The sequence below is a fragment of the Denticeps clupeoides genome, chromosome 9 (genome assembly GCF_900700375.1).
Source record: "Denticeps clupeoides chromosome 9, fDenClu1.1, whole genome shotgun sequence".
Taxonomy (NCBI): domain Eukaryota; kingdom Metazoa; phylum Chordata; class Actinopteri; order Clupeiformes; family Denticipitidae; genus Denticeps; species Denticeps clupeoides.
In genome coordinates, this window is record NC_041715.1 from 17,646,317 (window position 1) to 17,666,999 (window position 20,683).

Consider the following 20,683-nt stretch of genomic DNA (forward strand, 5'->3'; position numbering starts at 1 on the left):
TGTTTTCATTACTTTTATACTCTTATTTTTAGTTAATTTTAATGCATTTTATTCTGGTCTTTGTCTTTTTGTGCAGCACTTTGGAAACTGTTTTAGTTGTTAAAATGTGCCAAATAAATAAAGTTGGATTGGATCGACATGTTGTTATTTGTTCACCTCTTTGGGATTCCTGCTACTCACTCAATGGTCATCGAGGTAACTGAGTCCAGCGTGGTGAAGCCAGCAGCCACAAAGTTGTTTTTGTATTGGCTCATTTTAATGGAATCCAGCCAGTCTCCAATGGAAATGAACATCGGGTAATCAGGGACATCTCCAGGAGACTCCGGCAATCTACACACACACACACACACACGAGAGATGAAGGCAGGTCATGAACTCATTTTCTTTGGTTGGTCATAATTAGAGCGCATAAATACTAAATACATAAATACAAGGAAGGCTCTACAAAACAACAGCAATAGTAATAACATTTTAATAGCTTTCAGTATTTCTCCTTCGTGCCACACTGTTTTTTTTTTTTTTTTGTTAACACATAAGTCAGTGGGTGCTGACTTGAAGATGAAAGTGTGGAGCGATGTTCGTACCCCTGGATGTCCTCCACCAGCGTGATCAGAATGCTGGGGTTACGGATGAGCTTGTCCAGGAAGCTGACGATGTCGGTGAACTTGGGCCGGTGGTTCCTCTCCTTCTGCCAGCAGTGCAGCATGAGCTGGTGCAGGGCCACGGGGCAGCCCATGGGTGCCGGCAGACGATAGCCTTCCTCTATGGACAGGATCACCTGCAGGTTAGAGGATCACAGGGAAATTTCCAAGTGAAAATGGACCGGATATAAAAACATTTCCCAAATGCTCCAGTCCCATGGGTTCCAGACCGGAGTTTGTCTTGTGCTCCCCTGATTGTTCTGATTTGTTTTTTCATGTGTGCATATTTGTGTTTTTACCTGCCTGTGGAATCAGATTTTTGCCCAAATTATTGAACAAGACTTTTTTAATATCAAGCAAAACAAATGGTGTTATCGTGTAATCAGGAAGATTTATTATTCATATCAATATTTTCTCAAATATTTTTTCTTTAAGCATTTAATTTTTGTTTTGTCCAATAATTGTAGCATGAATCAGACTCCCATGAACTCCATTTATTTACTTAAAAAATGTGTTTGTGAGTAAAGTACAGAAAAACACTTGTGAGTTGTGAGTAAAAAGGACGTTTGCGTGCACCTCAAGTTCCATATAAAAATGTATTCTGCCCTCGACTTTTAGAATTTGAAGCGGTTTGTGAGGCACATTCCAAGAAATTCATGCCTGTGGTTACTCTGCAGTTTATTTTTAAGGCCGCAGAACAGTTTCTGAGCCACGTCTCTCTGCCTATCAGTCAGACCCATACGACCGACCTGCTGTCTGCAGTGAGATCAGTCGGGGCTAAGCATCCCTCTGCTCTGCCGCTGGACTGTGGCTTCGAGCTTGGAGGGATTGTGGGGGGCTGTGAAAGCACTTCCAAATGCTCTCCAAGCTGCTGCCCTCTCTGTAAAACTAAGGTGGGATTAGGGACAGACTTTCACTGCTCGCTCAGGGGCAAAGGATTTGGCGGCATTCAGTTCCAGGAGTGCACAGGTCTTCTGGCCAAGGCCTGGCGCTCCAAATTTACACTCTTCCTGTCTGACAGTGACGCTGTACAATGTAACCCAAGCAGCAGGAATGTAACGAAGTCACATAAGGGCTGCAGAGCATGTACACTTTCTATACTTATGAAGTCTTGTTAAATAATTTGGTAAATTAAATAATATTGTAAAGTAAAGTAATACAGAGACATTGTGATGCTGATGTACAGAGACTGGTGTGAATTGCACACAGATAAATTTGATTCTGATTGGCTAGAAGGCCTCTCTGTGCACTCGGTATTAATTAAAAAAGTCAATTGTAAGGCTTCATGAATGGCTGTTTTAATACTAAAGAAACTTTTAAATTAAAGCATGGTCCTTCAGTCAGCAGCCGCTTCACATTGTGAAAAGTTGATAGAAATAAAAAAGTATGTTAACCAAACAATTCGAAACTTACATCCTGGTTGGACATCTCCCAGTAGGGCCGCTCCCCGTACGACATCACTTCCCACATGACGATGCCGTAGCTCCACGCGTCACTGGCTGATGAGAACTTCCTGTATGCGATGGCCTCAGGCGCCGTCCATCGGATGGGGATTTTCCCTCCCTTTGAACACATGTATTTCACTTTACACTCAGCATGGATTTCCCTTCAAACTCAGCGCTGGAGGAAACGGGTCCCCAGCCCACACGCTCCAGCATACGCAGCGTGAATATCGTTCATAAACTTCAGCATCTGCTTTTGTGCCGAGATTACTGCCTTTGCTGTTGAGATGACTGCCTTTGCTGTTAAAGCTGCCAAAAGGTTTACCAGGACTTGGGAGTCGGCGCGTTCTATCCCCACCACTCTTTCCGAACGAGGGCAAAGTCAAATCACAAGTCTGAGCAAATCCTTCACGCCTATCCTCACTGTGACCAAGACAGCCGGCTCCATCTGTGAGCATAGATTTCTGTCATGCAGAAAATGGCTTATGGACCCCAGAATGCAATATATCCCACACCAGTGACCAGAAGAATAGAGGTCACGAGAGTGTCAGTTGGATTTAAAGAGCTGAATGAAACTTTCCACACAGGCCTGTAGAACAGCTGCCAGTGAAAGAGAGCGGGCAAAACCTCAAATGGAGCCGAGAGTGCTGCTAAATGCATACCGACTGCACAGTTTTCTGTTAAAATGAGTAAAGTTCTTAATTGGCAACTGGTTATAATATAATATTTTGTCATGGGACTTTTATGACAGGGTAACACACTCAACTATGAACCAGAAGACCCAGGTTCAAATCCCACTTATTACCATTGTTTCCTTGAGCAAGACACTTGACCTTAAGTGTCTCCAGTGGGGGACTGTCCCTGTAACTACTGACTGTAAGTCGCTCTGGATAAGGGCGTCTGATAAATGCCGTAAACGTAAATGTAAATTTTAACATAGCTGGGGAGGAGGTATGAAGGTTTATTACTATTGGTTTTGTTTGAAATATGCTATATACATATCTTTTGACAGTAATATAATATTCTCATCAACATAATGAAGTGTTAAATATTCATTAAGATACTGGGGTGGAAACCATGAAATGTTCTAATATCTGCAACTCTAATATCTGAGAATTCTACAGACTGTTCTGATGGTTATCTGGGTAGCTGGAATATAGTAGAGTCATTACATACCTATTTATGCGTGTATGCACAGATGGCATGTTTGAAGTTGCAACCATGGACAGATTTTAAATTGAGTGTAACACTTTTGGTGCTTTTTCTGACTTCTTTCACTAATTTGCTCAGTAATTAGTACAGTGTCTCCAGCTTCGTTCCACTGCATGCTACGGCAGCAGACAAGAAAGGAATAAACAAAACTTCAAAGCTTGCAAAAGTTCATCATTATCTTCATTATTTAATTAATAAAGTTACTCAAGTACCTGGTGTTATTGCTTGAGCCCTAGTCTCGAAAGCAATAATAATTCTGTCTTAATGAGGGGGAATTGTCTTACAGTGGTGGTGTACGCGGCCTCTGGGTCGTCCTCCAACACCCTGGACAGGCCGAAGTCCGACACTTTACACACCAGGTTGCTGTTGACCAGGATGTTCCGTGCCGCCAGGTCTCTGTGTACGTAGCCCATGTCTGAGAGGTACTTCATGCCCGAGGCGATGCCACGCAGCATCCCCACCAGCTGGATCACTGTGAAGTGACCGTCGTGTTTCTGAAGGAAGGTTAAAGCGTCAGGTAGAACATACAACACAGGCTATGCAACTTATTTAAAGATAAAGATCTGTACTGATAATATTAATTTCTTACAAAAAATTGTGTGTTGTAAACGTAGCTATGTCCTTCTTAATATCCTATTTTACACATCCTATTTTAAGCATTCGACCTGTGGCATAACTGAAAATAAGTCATAAATATATAAATGCAGGATGACTGCAAATATAAATCCCCCTTTCTCAAGATGACAAATAAAATATTTTATTTGGAGATAATGGTACTTATAATATACAGCAGTTTTTTAAGTAATTTATCACATTTAAATTAATACACATTTGTGTGTAATTTAATTATGCAAATATAAGATGCAAAAACGTGCACAATTTTCTACCGATTTGGCAACACCAGCAGCCCACTAATTTAAAACTCTTATCATATATGTTGTATTTTTGCAAATAAAAGATGCAAAAACGTGCGAAATTTTCTACTGATCAGGCAACACAAGCAGCAGACTCATTAAAACTCTTATCATATATGTTGTATTCTATTTTTAGAGATCCCGAATGTAAGATGATGCCATTTTTCCAGAAAAACAAATCTATCGTGCAGGAAAATACAGTAATAACAGACAAGTTAGAAGGATTTGAACGTAGATGCCTACATAGACATGGCTGTTCAAATCTTTTTTTCCGCATGTTGAGGGGGATGTGGTGCTGTCTAACAACGGGATATTTTTAACCACCGCTGCCGATTTAGGCACAAGCATTCACAAGAATGCAGCTGATCAGCGCAGATGGATGAATCTTCACACACTAGAGAACCCTAAGAGAACCTGTCTAGGTTGTGCGGTTCCGTGGTCTGAAAATGCAACTGGGGAGATGCAGATGTGTTGGTTTTGTCTGCGTGTGTCATCTGAACCATCCATGAATAACATTACCGGATGCCTGAAGGACGAATCCATTTCCCAGTGCAAACCATTACCATGCTAATCTCCCAGTGAACAGTACGGATGTGTCGGGTTCTGCGAGACAAATACTCACTCTCAGAAATGAGTCCAAAGAGCCGTTCTCCATGTACTCAACCACTATCATCACCGGCCGGCCTGCGGGAAGACAAGATGAAGCACCGGTCTTTAAAACAAAACCAAAAAAACTGGAGAGCAACCGCTACCCTCTGCTGTGACCCATGCCAGACGAAATATCTGCAATTAAAAGCGCTCACCACCAGCACATTAACGATGAAAATGTACCCTTATTCCCTGCCGCGTTTGAGAAGGAAATCATCATCCTTGGCCAAAGTTAATAAGAGATTAGCGTCAGTTTTGAGCTTTGAGGAGTGAATGTTATCCATCAGTCATATTACAAAAATGACTGCACCCTTTAATCCTGACCCTGGGCTGCTATGGAGTCTGCAGTCCATTCCCTCCGGACTGTCAAATCGAGGGCTAAACCCCACCAAACGGCCACTTACAGCTCTCCCTGCTCTCTTTACTGGATCATTTTCACTATGATATGGGAATCAGGACAGAGTAGTGTGTGAACTCTGAATAAGGGCGTCTGCTAAATGCTAGAAATGTAAAATGGATTGGTGCATGGCGGTGATCATAATCATTAGCAGTTTTAGAATATGAAAGTGCACTTCGAGGGGAGTTTAATCCTCTGACCCTTTATACAGATAAAATACAAAAAATGAAACCCAACCACAATCCCCGTGGTGCAATTTATTTCTTATCTAGGTCAAGGTTAGAACCTTGTAGGTTGGTAATTGAATGGTCTTACGTGATTTTTCCAATGAACAGTCGTTTAGTCCCACAAATCAGGATTTGTGATTTCCCTCTTCAAATAAAAAAAGTTCCAGATATGGTTCCTGTTAGTACCTGTTCAGCCAGTTGCTTCCCATTTTTGATGTTACTACTGACAGGGAATACTGCAGAAAAAGAAATAATTTGGGACAAAATATGTTTCTAAACAGCTCTACACGAAGTAATACAATTTTGAAAGCTTTGATTTTCAAAGATGATTATTTGCAATATTGGTTCTATTCACCAAAACTCGTCTGACTGAACTAGAACAGAAAATGGTGGCTGCAGTATTCAAGACGGCTAGCGAAACCAATCCCAGTGGGTAAGAGACATACACAGAGAAGTGGAGAAATTGAAAGAGCAAGGTCTTCTCTTGTTGGCCTGAATAGTCATGTTCATTAAACCCCGACATCATTCATCTGGCATTAAAGAGCCAACTGAGAGGCTGAGAGGAAAGTGGAGGTCTGAGTGACGGAGGCTCCACCATTCCGTCAGCCAGATGGAGGGAGGAGGAGGAGGAGGAGGAGGAGATGAGCCGTGCCTGATGCTGACTGGACTGCTCTATCAGCTCTAGAGCACGTCGGCCTCGGCTCATCTGCATCACCTTGCGTTGACAGTGGGACTTTGTCAGCTGGTATTGTCATTTGTGCCAACCCTAAGATCTCAGGGAATGGCTACCATGTATGGCATCAAAGGCAAAAATGGCAATTGTCCTCAGTTTTTTTTTTGTCTTAATAGAAATTATATTCTATTAAAGTAAAATACAGTCCAGACGTTGTTCAAGTAAATGATGCTGCAAGCTGGACATGTCTGTTAATGATGGAATATCTGCATACATGTAAATGTTATAAGCCAACAATTAGACTTGAGTTCCGATGGAACGCTGTGTTAATTAATGTCTGACACTTTAAAAGCTTAATTGATTGGTAGCAAATCTGAAAACAGTTTCACTGATTAAATAAGCCATAAAATGGGCCATCTCAGTGACCGTAAACCTCTGAGTGATACAGTGATTTTATTACCAGTCTCACCAAAGTTCATTTCGACGGCTTTCATGTCTGACCACATTCTGAGATTTCCACCTGCGCTCATCCATTCTCACATTTCCACGCGTCTGGGTAACAGCAGGCAGAACTCCACCCACTGGTGCATTGTTGCTGTATTCTGTAGGCAGCGAACTAATTACTTTGATATTTCTTTCCACATTTTGTTCATTTAGCAAACACTCTAATCCAGAATGACTTTCATTAATTACAGGATTCCCTCCCCCAGGAGCAGCAGTGGCTCAGGTAAACAGCAGAATTCTGGTTTATACTTTTAATTGCGGATTATTAGCACCCTAATATTCAACGACACAATTTAATATTCACTTTCCTATTATACGAGCAGAGAGGAAGGAAACCTTTTCTGGTATCTTCTACAGTGGAAACTGTATATGTGAGTATCCTGCTCTCATCACCCAGGTGAGCTAGAGCTCCAGTTCCAATACCTGCACTTCTAAAATAAAAAAACCTCACATGGTCACATGTAAAGGCAACAGATGGTTTAATCTGTGACAGATAGGTGCATTCGAATAAAAAAAAAGAAAAGAAAAAGACAATTAAGTGGCAGGGATTGAGTGGAGTAGATTGAGTGGAAGAAGCGGAATAAAAGAAAAGAGAGGAAGTGAGGTGAGGTGAGCTGCAGGCAGCAGATTGTCGGCGCCACGCTACAGTGGCGGAGCGTGCCAGGGCTGCTGTGCAGCGTGCCGTGGAGCGGCGCGCGGCGCGGGCGGCATATGCAGGGATGTGACGGGTGTCGCTGATGACTCACTCGCCGTGTCAGATGCAGCTGTCCTCCACAAACACACTTTCTTGAGTGTCAAAGCCGAGCGGCGTCTCGTATTGCTGAGTAGTCTGCAGGACTGATGGGGAAAGGCTATGTGCATACTAATGGCGCAGTGGGAAGTAATCTCGGGTCTCAAAGTCCCACAAAAGGAATGCTGAGTGCTTTTCAAATGAAAGAAATATGCTGGCCGAGCTCTCAGGCAACCTCATTTGACACTCCGGCCAAAGATCTGGTGACATTAATGTGTCAGAACATTTTTTTCCCCACTTCATGCAGTTCAAGTTATTTTAAAGGTGGAACTTGACCATTGCTGGGAAAGAACAGTCCTGGTTTTTTACAACAATCATAGGCCTCATTATCCCCCTGCACTGATGTTAAATTATTGAGGGCTGGCTGGATCCACTCCACAAAAAAAAAGGTTTTGTGAATAAACTTGGGACTGCTCAGTTGAATTTTATGCCATTGGTACCATTGATATCAGGCCCGGTTTTAGATGGAAGATTTACAGTTTTTTGGTCATTTGTAGGAAGACTCTGTGCTTTCTGTGAGTCTATCGAAGATCAGTAAACATACATATGACTCCTTCAATCCCTTGCTCTTTCCTGGTCTTTTGTTCTTTCCATTCTTGCCTTATTGTTCCTTTTATAGTTCAGATTAAAAAAAAAAAAAAAACAGGGCACTTCCACTGCTGGGAATTCAGAGTGACACAAGTAAGTGTCTCGAGTGCAAACAAAGCGATTACAGCCTCTATGTAATGACTGCAGCCCCACTGTTCCTGCCAAGAGCTGTACTGAAATGCTAATAGATTGAAAAGGCCAATATTATCTGTCACTCGGCACAGGAAAGATCAATTATATTCAACCCTGTGCCATCAAAATCAACATTCATTACCGGCCGGTGAAAACAGCCGCCCATTTTCCTCTCTGATTCCGCATTGTTAGCAGCCGAAAGAAATTACACTTCAACGCAATTTGAGGCATTCAGCTGCCCAACCCGGCATCCGGCCTCTATGACAGTGATTATCCAGGCCTGTGATCCCTGGTGGTGTCACATCTCAATTAATAATCCAAACAGGGAACCCGTATGCAAAATTCTGAGGCACCTCCAAGTCTAATTCCGGCTACAGTTCACACAAGGGTTGCGCTAACATTCGTAAAGAAAAAATAAAGTGTCCTCTTTGAATGCATTTCCTCCGAATGACTTTATTCTCAAGGGCGTCACAGAGAAGACATTTTTTGCACATTGGTCTTGTTTTGGACCGCCAGTTTCATTATCTTATCAAGCATATGCACGTTTCTGAGTACTTCGTAGAATTGAGAGAACTGATGCTCTCCATCCATTTTAATTTTACACATACTTTACACATACTGGGAATGAAACAAAACAAATCTAAACCAAGTGGCACATTTTTAAACAATATTTTGGCAGCACGTTTTAGACGTTGGACACACGTTGGGCCATGGATCATCTGATCTGCTACATGGCACCATAATAATCTGCCATTTGTTGTAAAGGCAGTGTGTTTGATGAGCATCATGACTCTCAAGTTTCTGGAGGTAAAATTTGTCCATCGCTTCTGTCCATCGTCTTCATCACCCCACACTCCTCGCTGCGTTAACCTGACCTAGACCCAGGCCCAAAACAACCATGCATTGTTGTCCCTGGACATCCCCGGAATATGGACATGTGACAGATCCGCACTGGGAATCCTCCCCTTTTTCTTTCACCCTTCCCTTCCACCGTAGCATCTTCCCAATTCCTTATCTCCAACTCCCCCTCCCTCCATTTCGCAGCTCTCGGCAGGCACCGGTCGGTTCTGTAAGAGCCTGTTTGAATCTGATGTGGGAGACACATGGGATGGGTACTCATCTGTACCCAGCATTAAGAGGGAGAGTGACTAGGACAGGAACGCTCTGTCTGCGCAGACTAGTGACCTGTGTAAGGAGAGCAGATTCTTACTTTTCGTGACCACCCCCTCCAGCCTGATGATGTTGGGATGGTCGAATTGTCCCATGATGCTCGCTTCCCTGAGGAAGTCCCGTCTCTGTCTGTCCACATATCCTCCCTTCAGGGTCTTGATGGCCACTGGGATCTCTCTCTTCCCCGGGATCCGCAGACGGCCGCTGCACACCTCCCCAAACTCGCCTGTCGTACGTGTCAACACTCGTCAGGAGACACCCTTATGCTTGACAACAGAATTCGACTTATATTTACAGGGATTTCATTAAATTTGGGGGTTAAAATCAGCTGCATTTTCTCCACCAGTCCACTGGATGGCAGTCATGGTGCTTGAATAGATTTGGATAATTTTTTTTGCCAACTAAAGCTGCAAAGAGATGTAGCTCTCTTATTTATAAAGACCTTTAGCTCGTGTTAAAATAATTAAATAAAGGCATTTACTACAACTGTACAAAAATAATGAATAACAACAAACTGTATGTATTCGACCAGATAAAGTCCCACCTGCTCCGATCACTCTCTCAATGCGGATGCGGCATGGGTCAATCTCCTTAGCGAACTCGTGCACGGCCTGCGTCGGGTCTTCATACGTGTCTGGATCGATGTACGTCTTTATGCCAGGGAAAGGCACTGTTGAGGAATCAGAGGAGCCCGAAAAAATACATTTCGTACTGGGTTCGCGCTGAAGACCGACATTCAGCGGTGAAGTCGACTCAGTGCCTCTCATTAGTCAACGTGCAATCAATGCTCATGCATAGCAAAGAAGCGGAGCAAAGGAGATGCACTAAAACAGACTTTAAAACAAAACCACCCCGAGTTTAGAGGAGTAATTGAATTCTGAAGGTTAGAAAGGCATCAATATATTATGGGTGGGAGTAAAAGAGGGAGGGGAAGCGGTTCCCCAGGCTTTCACAGTTGCAGAATGTCCTTCACTCCGGCACGGATGCTGCAGTCCAGGGCTGCTAGTAAGGAGCAGTTAGTGGGTCTCTGAGGTTAAGGGAGGCGGGGGGGGGGGATCAAGGCCCTGCTGTAAACAGAGGGAGTGGACAGCGGAATGGATAATGAGGACGAGCTGGGCCTGTCACAATAAACACCAGGCTGTGCCGCACTGCATTGTTCAGTTTCGCATCAGACAACAACATGTGCACACTTGCTGGGACCACACACACACACACACACACACACACACACACACATATAGACACACAGGCATTTGGTAGTAAATATTGTCATGATTGCAAGCATGAGAAGAAGCAAGGCCAAAACAAAGACAAATATATAAGACATATACAAATAAAGAACAAAACACTCTCGTGGAGAGTGTCTTCGTCTTGTGGGGACAGGGGTAGACACAACACAGAGCATACAAGGCAGACTTAAGTACATGCAGACACAGGTCAAGTTAGAGTCAAATATCCATGGGGTGAAAAATGCCAGCCTAGTCATGTGGCAGGAGCACCCAGTGGGTGTGGGTATGACAGTGTTGTATATGCATATGTATGGATCTACTGCTAGAAAAGAAGAGCTTTATTGGGACTGACCCCACACCTTTTTTCATTCTTAAAAAGACTAAGGGCACTGTTTTAAATCTGGCAAAGAGTGCAGTGCTATGAGCTCAAAGGTGTCCTGAGGTAGTAGAAAAAAAAAAGAATCAGTAGTTGAATCAGTAGTCTGAATCTTGATGAACAAACGAACAACCCTTGTTGATGCTGTGTAATGATTTCTTTCACCATTATCACCATTTTGCACGCACAAAGTTTTGAATGGCAACTCACTCTTGAGCCTAGAAGTCACAAGCACAGGTAGATCCATGCCAACAAGCAGACGTGCAGACGGAGAGACGGACAGACACGTATATTTGAAGACCTGCTCAAAGCGACCATTTTTCGATTTCTCTCATTTCAAGAATAAAAAAAAAAAGCGTTGATGGGTTTGGCGGAGTGAGAGAGGCGGATAGAGAGAGAGAGAGAGAGAGAGAGGCAGCCCCCCCCCCCCAACATTTCAATCCACTGAAATAAAATGTTATGACTTGAGATACAACACGGCCTCATATAAAAAAGGGAGGCCTTGCTGGGGGAACAGGTATCCTCACACTGGCGCCTGGCATCGTACAGTAAGCATCAAAACACAAAAAAACAAATGGGGCTGCTTTGACACGGCTGTTTTTTTTTTGTTGCAAATAGCATGCAAATGCCGGCAATTCCCCTGCAGAGCGGCTGCCATTCACCGGAGAGGATGGGAGTGCACACTTCATTCTGAATGTTTTTGTGTGGAAATGTTAACGCCTTGAGAATGGGTTTAGGGGTGGGCGTCCGGGAAAAATATAATATAGTGCAATTACAGAATCCTGATTGCAATACCTCTGGATACATGTACCTCAGATAAAAGTGAGAGCTATTCGCTTACATCCGGTACACATATTTATAGTAGTTGGATTTAAATATTTAGGATGGCCCTATTTGCATAAGAGATCCCGTATGGTCTGTGTGAGTGTGCAGAAAGAGATCCCGTATGGTCTGTGTGAGTGTGGAGGCTCACCAGGTCCGTTCTGGTACGGCGCCCGCCTCTTGTCGTCAGACTTCATCTTGGCTTTTATGTACCACTGACACCTGCCATAGCAACAGACATGAAAAAAAAAAAGATCAGCCATGACACCCCATCACAAGCCACACAGACAGCACACTTCCACTGATTATCAGACAGCCCCTGCAAACTATATTTGGACCCTTTTCAACATGTCAGATTAAGGAAAAAAAAAAAAAACCTTCCCATTTAGCGAATCTCGGTAGACGCCGCTCAGGGGACTGCAGTGTGAACAACGGACACACTGTCACGCACACCCAGCAAACAGCTGTATACGGGTCTTTAGGAAATGTGATATAATGGGAATCACTGTAATGGCTTGACACTGATACAGCAGGAACAGAGGGAGAGGAGTCAACTGACAGCAGACAGCATCTCTGTACGCCGGCGCCGTTTTGGACTCGTCTCCGGTCCTGTCACAGTGGATCGCTGGCTCTGTCTAAACCTGATGTCTCCTTTATTGCACCCTCCTTGCCTGCGGTTATGTTTGTGGAGTGTGTCATTAGAAGACACTGTAAAAATACAATTCGGTGCAGCCCTGAAAACATGTGTGCTGTTATGTCTTTATGAACTGACAAAAAACGGCTACTAATTCCCCAAAATTATCACTAAGATGTGAAATAAATGAATAAACCACTGACCTTACCATACCAATTACAAGGGACAGGACCGACATGGACAAAATGTTTAGTAAAAATAATAAAATTAAAATCAAATAAAAAGAGAACATGCAGCAATTTAAATTAAACTGAAAACATTTAAGACAACAATAGTAAAAGAGTTGAAAACACTGCATAAGAACACCGTATAAGAACCCCCTCACACTGGGTTAAAAGCCGGGGTGTAAAAGTGAGTTTAAAAGAGATTTAAAGGTAGTCATTGATTGTAATTGACATGTGCATCACTGACAAAGCATGTGATTTTGTCGGGATCATGTGACCCATTTTCCTGTGTCTGTATGAAAATACGTTGACTGCGACTGAGGTGATTTGAAAGTGAAATTGAATTGATTGTCATTGTGAAACACTGCAACACAGCACACTGTGACACAACAAAACGTGTCCTCTGCTTTTAACAACACATTTGGTTAGCAGTGGGCAGCCATGACAGGGGCCCGGGGAGCAGTGTGTGGGGACGGAAACAGCTTCAATACCAGGGGCAGTGGTGACCTAGCGGTTAAGGAAGCGGCCGTGTAATCAGAAGGTTGCCGGTTTGAATCCTGATCTGCCAATGTGCTACTGAGGTGCCACTGAGCAATGGCTGCCCACTGCTCACTAAGGGTGATGGTTAAAAGCAGAGGACACATTTTGTTGTGTCACCGTGTGCTGTGCTGCACTGTATGATAATCACTTCACTTTCACTTTGCTACGCTGAGAAAAATCAAAAAGGCAGTATCCTCTCGTAAAAAAAATCAAACATAGTTTACTTTGTGTCTATTACATATTTTGGATGCACACTAAATTTATTGAAATTTCGTCCACAGGGTTGCCATGAATCACAGACACTGATTCACTCAAAATCTGTATCTCAAAAAAACGCTTCACATAAAAATGTGTAATTTGTTACATGGCCACAAAAGATTTCAGTGACTGATAGCCTATTGCAAACACTACCATTGTACTATTAACATTTCCCACATGGTAAATCAGCTGAGGGGCAACAACCGGGTCGCGGGTGGCTCATAACTGCTTGCAGGTCTAGTTGATTGCGTTGTTAATTGATTTGGTTTCATTTGTTACATTGCTTTGCATTACTCAAGGTACAAAAGTTAATGCAGCTGCATTCAGGTAGGAACAATTTGGTTCAAAGATATCAATTAAATTGGCGGAAATTGTGATAATATTACATAATATTTTGTGTTCAGAAAAATTGTGAATATTCTTTAAGAAATTGCTTCCTCATGGTTGTTAGACTTTGTGCATCTCATGGAATCACAAGTGTTGAATAGAGGGGTAACTGCTGGCAAAAATGGAGAGAGGAAAAAGCAATTTACTAAATTCAGAAAGAAAAACAGCTCCTGGTCAGCCAGGCCACACTGTGACATCAGGAGATTCCTCAAAAGCTTTGAGGATTTGCACTCTGGTCTTTTTTCCCATTTCCCATCACATTCCTGAGTGGATTCACACCCCTCTGGTTCACACTTGAGCTACCGATCGCATAATTAATTTTATCACATGCTTCTGGATGCAATTACTGTAAGATCTCCGGGGCTGAGAGACCCTCAGGAGAGTTTACCATGAACGCATCTTCAAGATACAGCCATCAGGCAAGCATGGAAGATGGCTGCGTGGCCATGCCTGTAGGGTTGGGTGGGAAAAGCAAGGAAAGATCCCAAAATTATCGAAACTTACATGTGTCTCCATTTGACAGAGAGACAGAAGGAGAAATGGGATTGTCAGGGGTGTTTAGGGGTGTGTGCGTGTTCAATGGAGACATGTGGAGAATGGTGTGTACTGAAGTGGTTGAGGGTGTGACAGGTAAGGGCAAGAGAAGGTCTGTGTTTGTGTGTTGCTCACGTGTGAGGGGTGTTGTTAAGTGTGGGTATATATGCGTAAGACAGAAAGAGCGTTGCATCAAGGTGTGTTTAAAAATGTGTGTTTGTCTTATAAAGATTAGAAAGATTTCTTCTTTATGAGGCGCCCCCTAGGCCATATATCAAGAAAAGCTTGTGTATACACCACCTTTTCCTCACGCATCTACATACAAACCTCACGCATGCACCATATATTCCTCACACATCTACATACAAACCTCACACATACACCACATATTCCTCACATATCTACGTACAAACCTCACACATACACCATATATTCCTCACACATCTACATACAAACCTCACACATACACCATATATTCCTCACACATCTACATACAAACCTCACACATCTAAATACAAACCTCACACATACACCATATATTCCTCACACATCTACATACAAACCTCACCATGCACCATATATTCCTCACACATCTACATACAAACCTCACACATCTAAATACAAACCTCACACATACACCATATATTCCTCACACATCTACATACAAACCTCACCATACACCATATATTCCTCACACATCTACATACAAACCTCAAACATACACCATATATTCCTCACGCATCTACATACAAACCTCACACATACACCATATATTCCTCACACATCTACATGCAAACCTCACACATCTAAATACAAACCTCACACATACACCATATATTCCTCACTACATACAAACCTCACACATACACCATATATTCCTCACACATCTACATACAAACCTCACACATCTAAATACAAACCTCACACATACACCATATATTCCTCACACATCTACATACAAATCTCACACATACACCATATATTCCTCACACATCTACATACAAACCTCACACATACACCATATATTCCTCACACATCTACATACAAACCTCACCATGCACCATATATTCCTCACACATCTACATACAAACCTCACCATGCACCATATATTCCTCACGCATCTACATACAAACCTCACCATGCACCATATATTCCTCACACATCTACATACAAACCTCAGACATAAACCATATATTCCTCACGCATCTACATACAAACCTCACCATGCACCATATATTCCTCACACATCTACATACAAACCTCACCATGCACCATATATTCCTCACACATCTACATACAAACCTCACCATGCACCATATATTCCTCACACATCTACATACAAACCTCACACATAAACCATATATTCCTCACGCATCTACATACAAACCTCACCATGCACCATATATTCCTCACGCATCTACATACAAACCCCACCATGCACCATATATTCCTCACACATCTACATACAAACCTCACACATAAAACATATATTCCTCATGCATCTACATATAAACCTCACCATACACCATATATTCCTCACACATCTACATACAAACCTCACACATACACCATATATTCCTCACACACCTACATACAAACCTCACACATAAACCATATATTCCTCACGCATCTACATACAAACCTCACCATGCACCATATATTCCTCACGCATCTACATACAAACCTCAAACATACATCATATATTCCTCACGCATCTACATACAAACCTCACCATACACCATATATTCCTCACACATCTACATACAAACCTCACACATACACCATATATTCCTCACACATCTACATACAAACCTCACACATACACCATATATTCCTCACACACCTACATACAAACCTCACACATAAACCATATATTCCTCACGCATCTACATACAAACCTCACCATGCACCATATATTCCTCAAGCATCTACATACAAACCTCAAACATACACCATATATTCCTCACGCATCTACATACAAACCTCACCATACACCATATATTCCTCACACATCTACATACAAACCTCACCATACACCATATATTCCTCACACATCTACATACAAACCTCACACATACGCCATATATTCTTAACACAGCTACATTCAAACCTCACACATACGGCATTTATTCCTTACACATCTACATACAAACCTCGCAGAAGAAAAGGTTGTGTATGTGCAAGCTTTTCTTGATATATGACCTATGACACATACGCCTCATGTAAGTTGCTTATTAATAAAGGATAATTACATTAATTGGTTACACTATTTTGTGAGATTATGTTATCTAAGCATTGGAAAGCCATGATTGAGAAAATTGCACATAAATGATATAAATGTTATAAATAAACCTTGGCCACGACTTTGGTACTTTTATTTTTAGAAAACTTGAACGTGAAATCAGGCGTTCTAGGCTGCAACAATCCCCTCCGCAAACTCCCCTGAAATCCTAGAGGGACTGTCTTGTGTGAGTGTACGAGTGTGACAGACGGTTGCATTTATAAATGTGTGTGTGTGTGTGTGTGTCTTGAAGTGAGGCATGTTTATAAATGCTCCAGCACTTCTTGGGCCCGACGGGGTGACGGCAGGAGCTGCACAGATTTTCCGCGAGAGCTGCTCACAGGAAGACAAACACAGCTAATGAATTGTAGCTGCGCACCAAAGGTGAGCGGGGGGGGGAGGGGCCATCCGGATCCAACACGCAACGGGCGGCGGAATTGGAGCGATCAGATGCGCCCGCGTCGGAACATGATAAATGTGACAACCACGGCCTTTCTGCTGCACGTGTGCATCTGACTGTGTCCGTGTGTGTTGTGCCGTCTGTGCCTCCGCCGTCCCTGACTGACAGCGCATCTTCTGCGGTTGGCATAGTGACAGACAGCTGTCCTGCCGTTCGCAGTCTAGACGAGGGTGTGGAGGCTGGGACCGCCGGGCTGCTGAAATATCTTCATGGCACAGACGGAAGGAGGGTGGGGGGTGGCTGCGGGTACGCGGCTCCATCGTGCGGAAATTAGCCGGGATTTGGCGGTTGTTGCACATCCTCCAGATGCCCCGCGCTCAGCAGCGCCGTTTACCTTAAACCCAACACGCATGACGGCTGACCACAGGCCCGTCGAAAAATTGATTACGCTAGTTCTCGCTTCGAAAAGGTCAAAGCAATCAGTAGGGTAATTAGTGAGAAAAGGGACATCTGAGAGCCACTCCGGCTGGGGTGAAGGGGTAAACTCTCATTTACGGCATAATTGACAATTAGAAAAGCATACAGGGGCAGCCAGCGACGTGTTTTGGGGCGTTTCAGGAGAAGGAGACCGATGGACAGAGCTTGTAGCGGATGTTGGGGGGAGGAGAAGAGACGCCGCCGACCCCCAGCGATGGGGTCAACCCATTCATTAAAGCGGCAGCAACATGAGCCTCCAGCAGACCTCCGAACATCCCGTCTTCACTTCCCGCCCCGAAGCCATCTTGTGTTTACACTCAAGACGGGCCCGGGCTGGCGAAGACAGTGGAGATTATTAGAAAATGCTATGATGGCAAAAAGGCAATATTTTTGGCTCTTGATGTAAGTTTTTGAGCCAGTCTTATCTCTGGCACTCCACGCCGAGAGCTGTGTGTAAAATCAATGTGTTTTCAAGGTTATAAATTCCTTTTTTCTTTCAGGTGTATTACATCGGAGAACTGTCACAACAGACGTGCCAGCCAGAGGGAGAAAACAGCCGTGACTGTCTTTACACTATATTGTCTTTACTTATAATATTATGTGTATGACTATATGATGGTGTTTAACCTTGGAATTCTGGAAAATGGCACCCAACATTTACCACCGAATACAAGGCAAAAAGGGTAAAATGCAGGTGTATTATTGACATATACCACCCGGAACCTGGTACAGACCTGGGTTGCCAGGCGGATCACGTACCTGGACATGACCCTTGTTGAGTCACTTTGAATAGAGGTGTCTGCATCTTGGTTTTATACACAGTTCTGTGACAAATTTGGGATAGAAAGTAGAAAATAATGTTCTGTGTTTAGCACAGTCAATGTAACTTCTGATCATTACTGAATTAATTTAATCTCAGCATCGATTTTGATGATCTATGTGCAGCATGAATTGGTTCTTCAACGATTGCAAGCCTGATGGCTGCACAGTACATCTCAACAAGTCACTCCACTACGTGTTGGATCTGCGGTGGGGGTTAGTATTTCGCCAAATCTGCTTATAGAATGCCCTGTGTGGTGTTTAGCAAGTCCTTTATCATTCACTGTGCATCTTACACTATAAACCTATCATTGCAGCTACTGGCAACTGTCTTCAGAAGTCCTCAGTGGTAAAAATGATTTTCCGCAGGACTGAAATACACTTGACTAGAGTTTTTTTTAACGTAGGTACATATATTGTGTGCTAGGACCTGATCACCCAGGGCCCTTTAAATATGAGCTTCTGTCTCAGAAGAGCTGTCGGCCTTTGTCCTAGTGATGAGCATAGTTTGCCGGTATTTTTCCATCCATTCCGGTGCTTTTCTTTTTGTCTATTAAATATTCTATTATTTCTCTATTAAAATTTTCTAAGTTGTGCATTTGCACCTCCTCCCTAACTTGTTGCATGACGACAGCAGTCGTCACAAGAGTGTTAGAGGTTTGATTATTTTTTTAAAAATCCACCAACATTTGCACTGCCTGAATCATCAATGATTAAATATTACTATCAAAGATCAATAAGAACACGAGGATGAAAAGACCAAAATGCTATCTTCAACTCTACAGTTCACCACGACTTTACAAAGCTCCACTCGCACACAATGCAGAAATGAAACCATGCAAATAAATATGAAATGACCCGAGTCGTTTTTTCTCAGCCAGAGGTGGTATTTATGGGGCTTTTATGGAACAGCGAGAGTGAGATGCACCAATGCAGGCTGTAATATATGGATAAGTGCATGCTCCATTGGAGATCTGGGATTTTTAGGACACTTAGACACTAAGATTACAGCTGTAAACTTTTGAACTTTTATACTCAAAGTGCCATAAAGGCGTGTAAGTGGAACTTTGCATGCGTTTTTCTTCTTAATGCAGTGCAGCTTTAAGTTTAAGAGACCCTCATGTAACATCATGTATGAGAAATAACTGATATTTGTGTGTGATAAATTCTTCAGGGAAACAGTCCCCAGTCCTGCTGAACGCTTGTTTGTGTGAAACTTAAACTGTATTTTAGCTAATAAAACCATGCAGCTGGCAGCTATTAGCACAACTTTCCACTTAAAGTGGCGCATATACCGTAAACTTGCAGTCCAGACCCTGGATCCACATCCTAGAGTGGCATCTCACTCGGTCCTGCAGCTTAGACATCACTCACGTACCCCCAACTGCTGGGATCAGGCGTCCAAACCCCGGTGAGTCTACTCAAATCACACTTAATTAGCTGGAAAAGCGATGCAGTGGTTCGGAAGTGTGACCGATGCCTATTTTCGGGGGTGGGGCGCTCTCCAAAGCCATCTCCCCATAAAGAGGGTCATTTTGCCTGGTCCTGAGGACAGCAGCGGGAAGCGGAATTAGATGCGGGTAATGACAGGGTGGTGCGGTGGGAGTGTGAACAGGGTGACAGACTCCGGAAAGGCTTGCCGCTCAGGGTCGACACACCGGGCCAAGTGGCAATGAAAACACATCAGCGCTGGGAGACTGGACACAGTATGGGGCTTCCGTGGAGGGAAACGGAGGCCGGCGTGATGAGGAGTGATGCAGCACAGGCCAACCTCGAATTAATAAAACGCCACAGAGATGTATGCCACAACCTTGTGCACTTGACATAAGTGGAGAGTATTCCAGAGGTGAGGACATGACACACTGCCAGAATTTCCACTCCATCCGGTCACAGGCCCTCATCGATTGCCAACTTTTTACAGAATCAATTTTTAATTATACCAGCGCAGCAATGAGATTAAGCCAAATATGCTTGGCAAAACGAAGAGGTTTTTATTCCTGGGGGATGGAACATTAGGAAGTTCATGCAAATTTTTTTTTTGTAGCGGCTGAAATGAATATTTATGGATGTTAGTTCTAATTAAAGTTCTAATTAAACATTATCATGCACACGTTCACTCAATCACTTTAGAATCACTGATCAGGAATAAAACAACACCCCAGATAGGAGAATCAATAAAGTACTGGCTGATTTATCCTTAAAACTGCTGGATTACAGACAGATCAGGCTGACCCTGAGCAGGCTTTACCTGTAGATATAGATCTGGGTAAAAATTGGATATTGAAAAATAGAAGAGCATGTTATATTTCACAAGCCCAGGTGTCTTAATTATCCAGAGTTTAACTAATTAGCACAAAATCAATT

At 43.0% G+C, this 20,683-nt stretch overlaps 1 protein-coding gene across 2 annotated transcripts in view; it reads right to left on the reverse strand.

Moving 5' to 3' along the window:
- Positions 1-20,683, reverse strand: part of LOC114796374 (ephrin type-A receptor 6-like) — a 132,176-nt gene that overhangs the window by 4,852 nt on the left and 106,641 nt on the right. The window contains exons 9-16 of one of the 2 annotated variants that reach the window (XM_028990259.1): positions 11,917-11,987; positions 9,883-10,008; positions 9,379-9,564; positions 4,832-4,893; positions 3,580-3,789; positions 2,055-2,204; positions 585-778; positions 181-330 (exon numbers count right to left, since the gene is read on the reverse strand). In XM_028990259.1, coding sequence (XP_028846092.1) covers positions 181-330; positions 585-778; positions 2,055-2,204; positions 3,580-3,789; positions 4,832-4,893; positions 9,379-9,564; positions 9,883-10,008; positions 11,917-11,987 — 1,149 coding nt within the window. Of the gene's footprint in view, positions 1-156; positions 331-584; positions 779-2,054; positions 2,205-3,579; positions 3,790-4,831; positions 4,894-9,378; positions 9,565-9,882; positions 10,009-11,916; positions 11,988-20,683 lie in introns of both variants that reach the window. The other variant, XM_028990260.1, reaches the window with a different exon arrangement.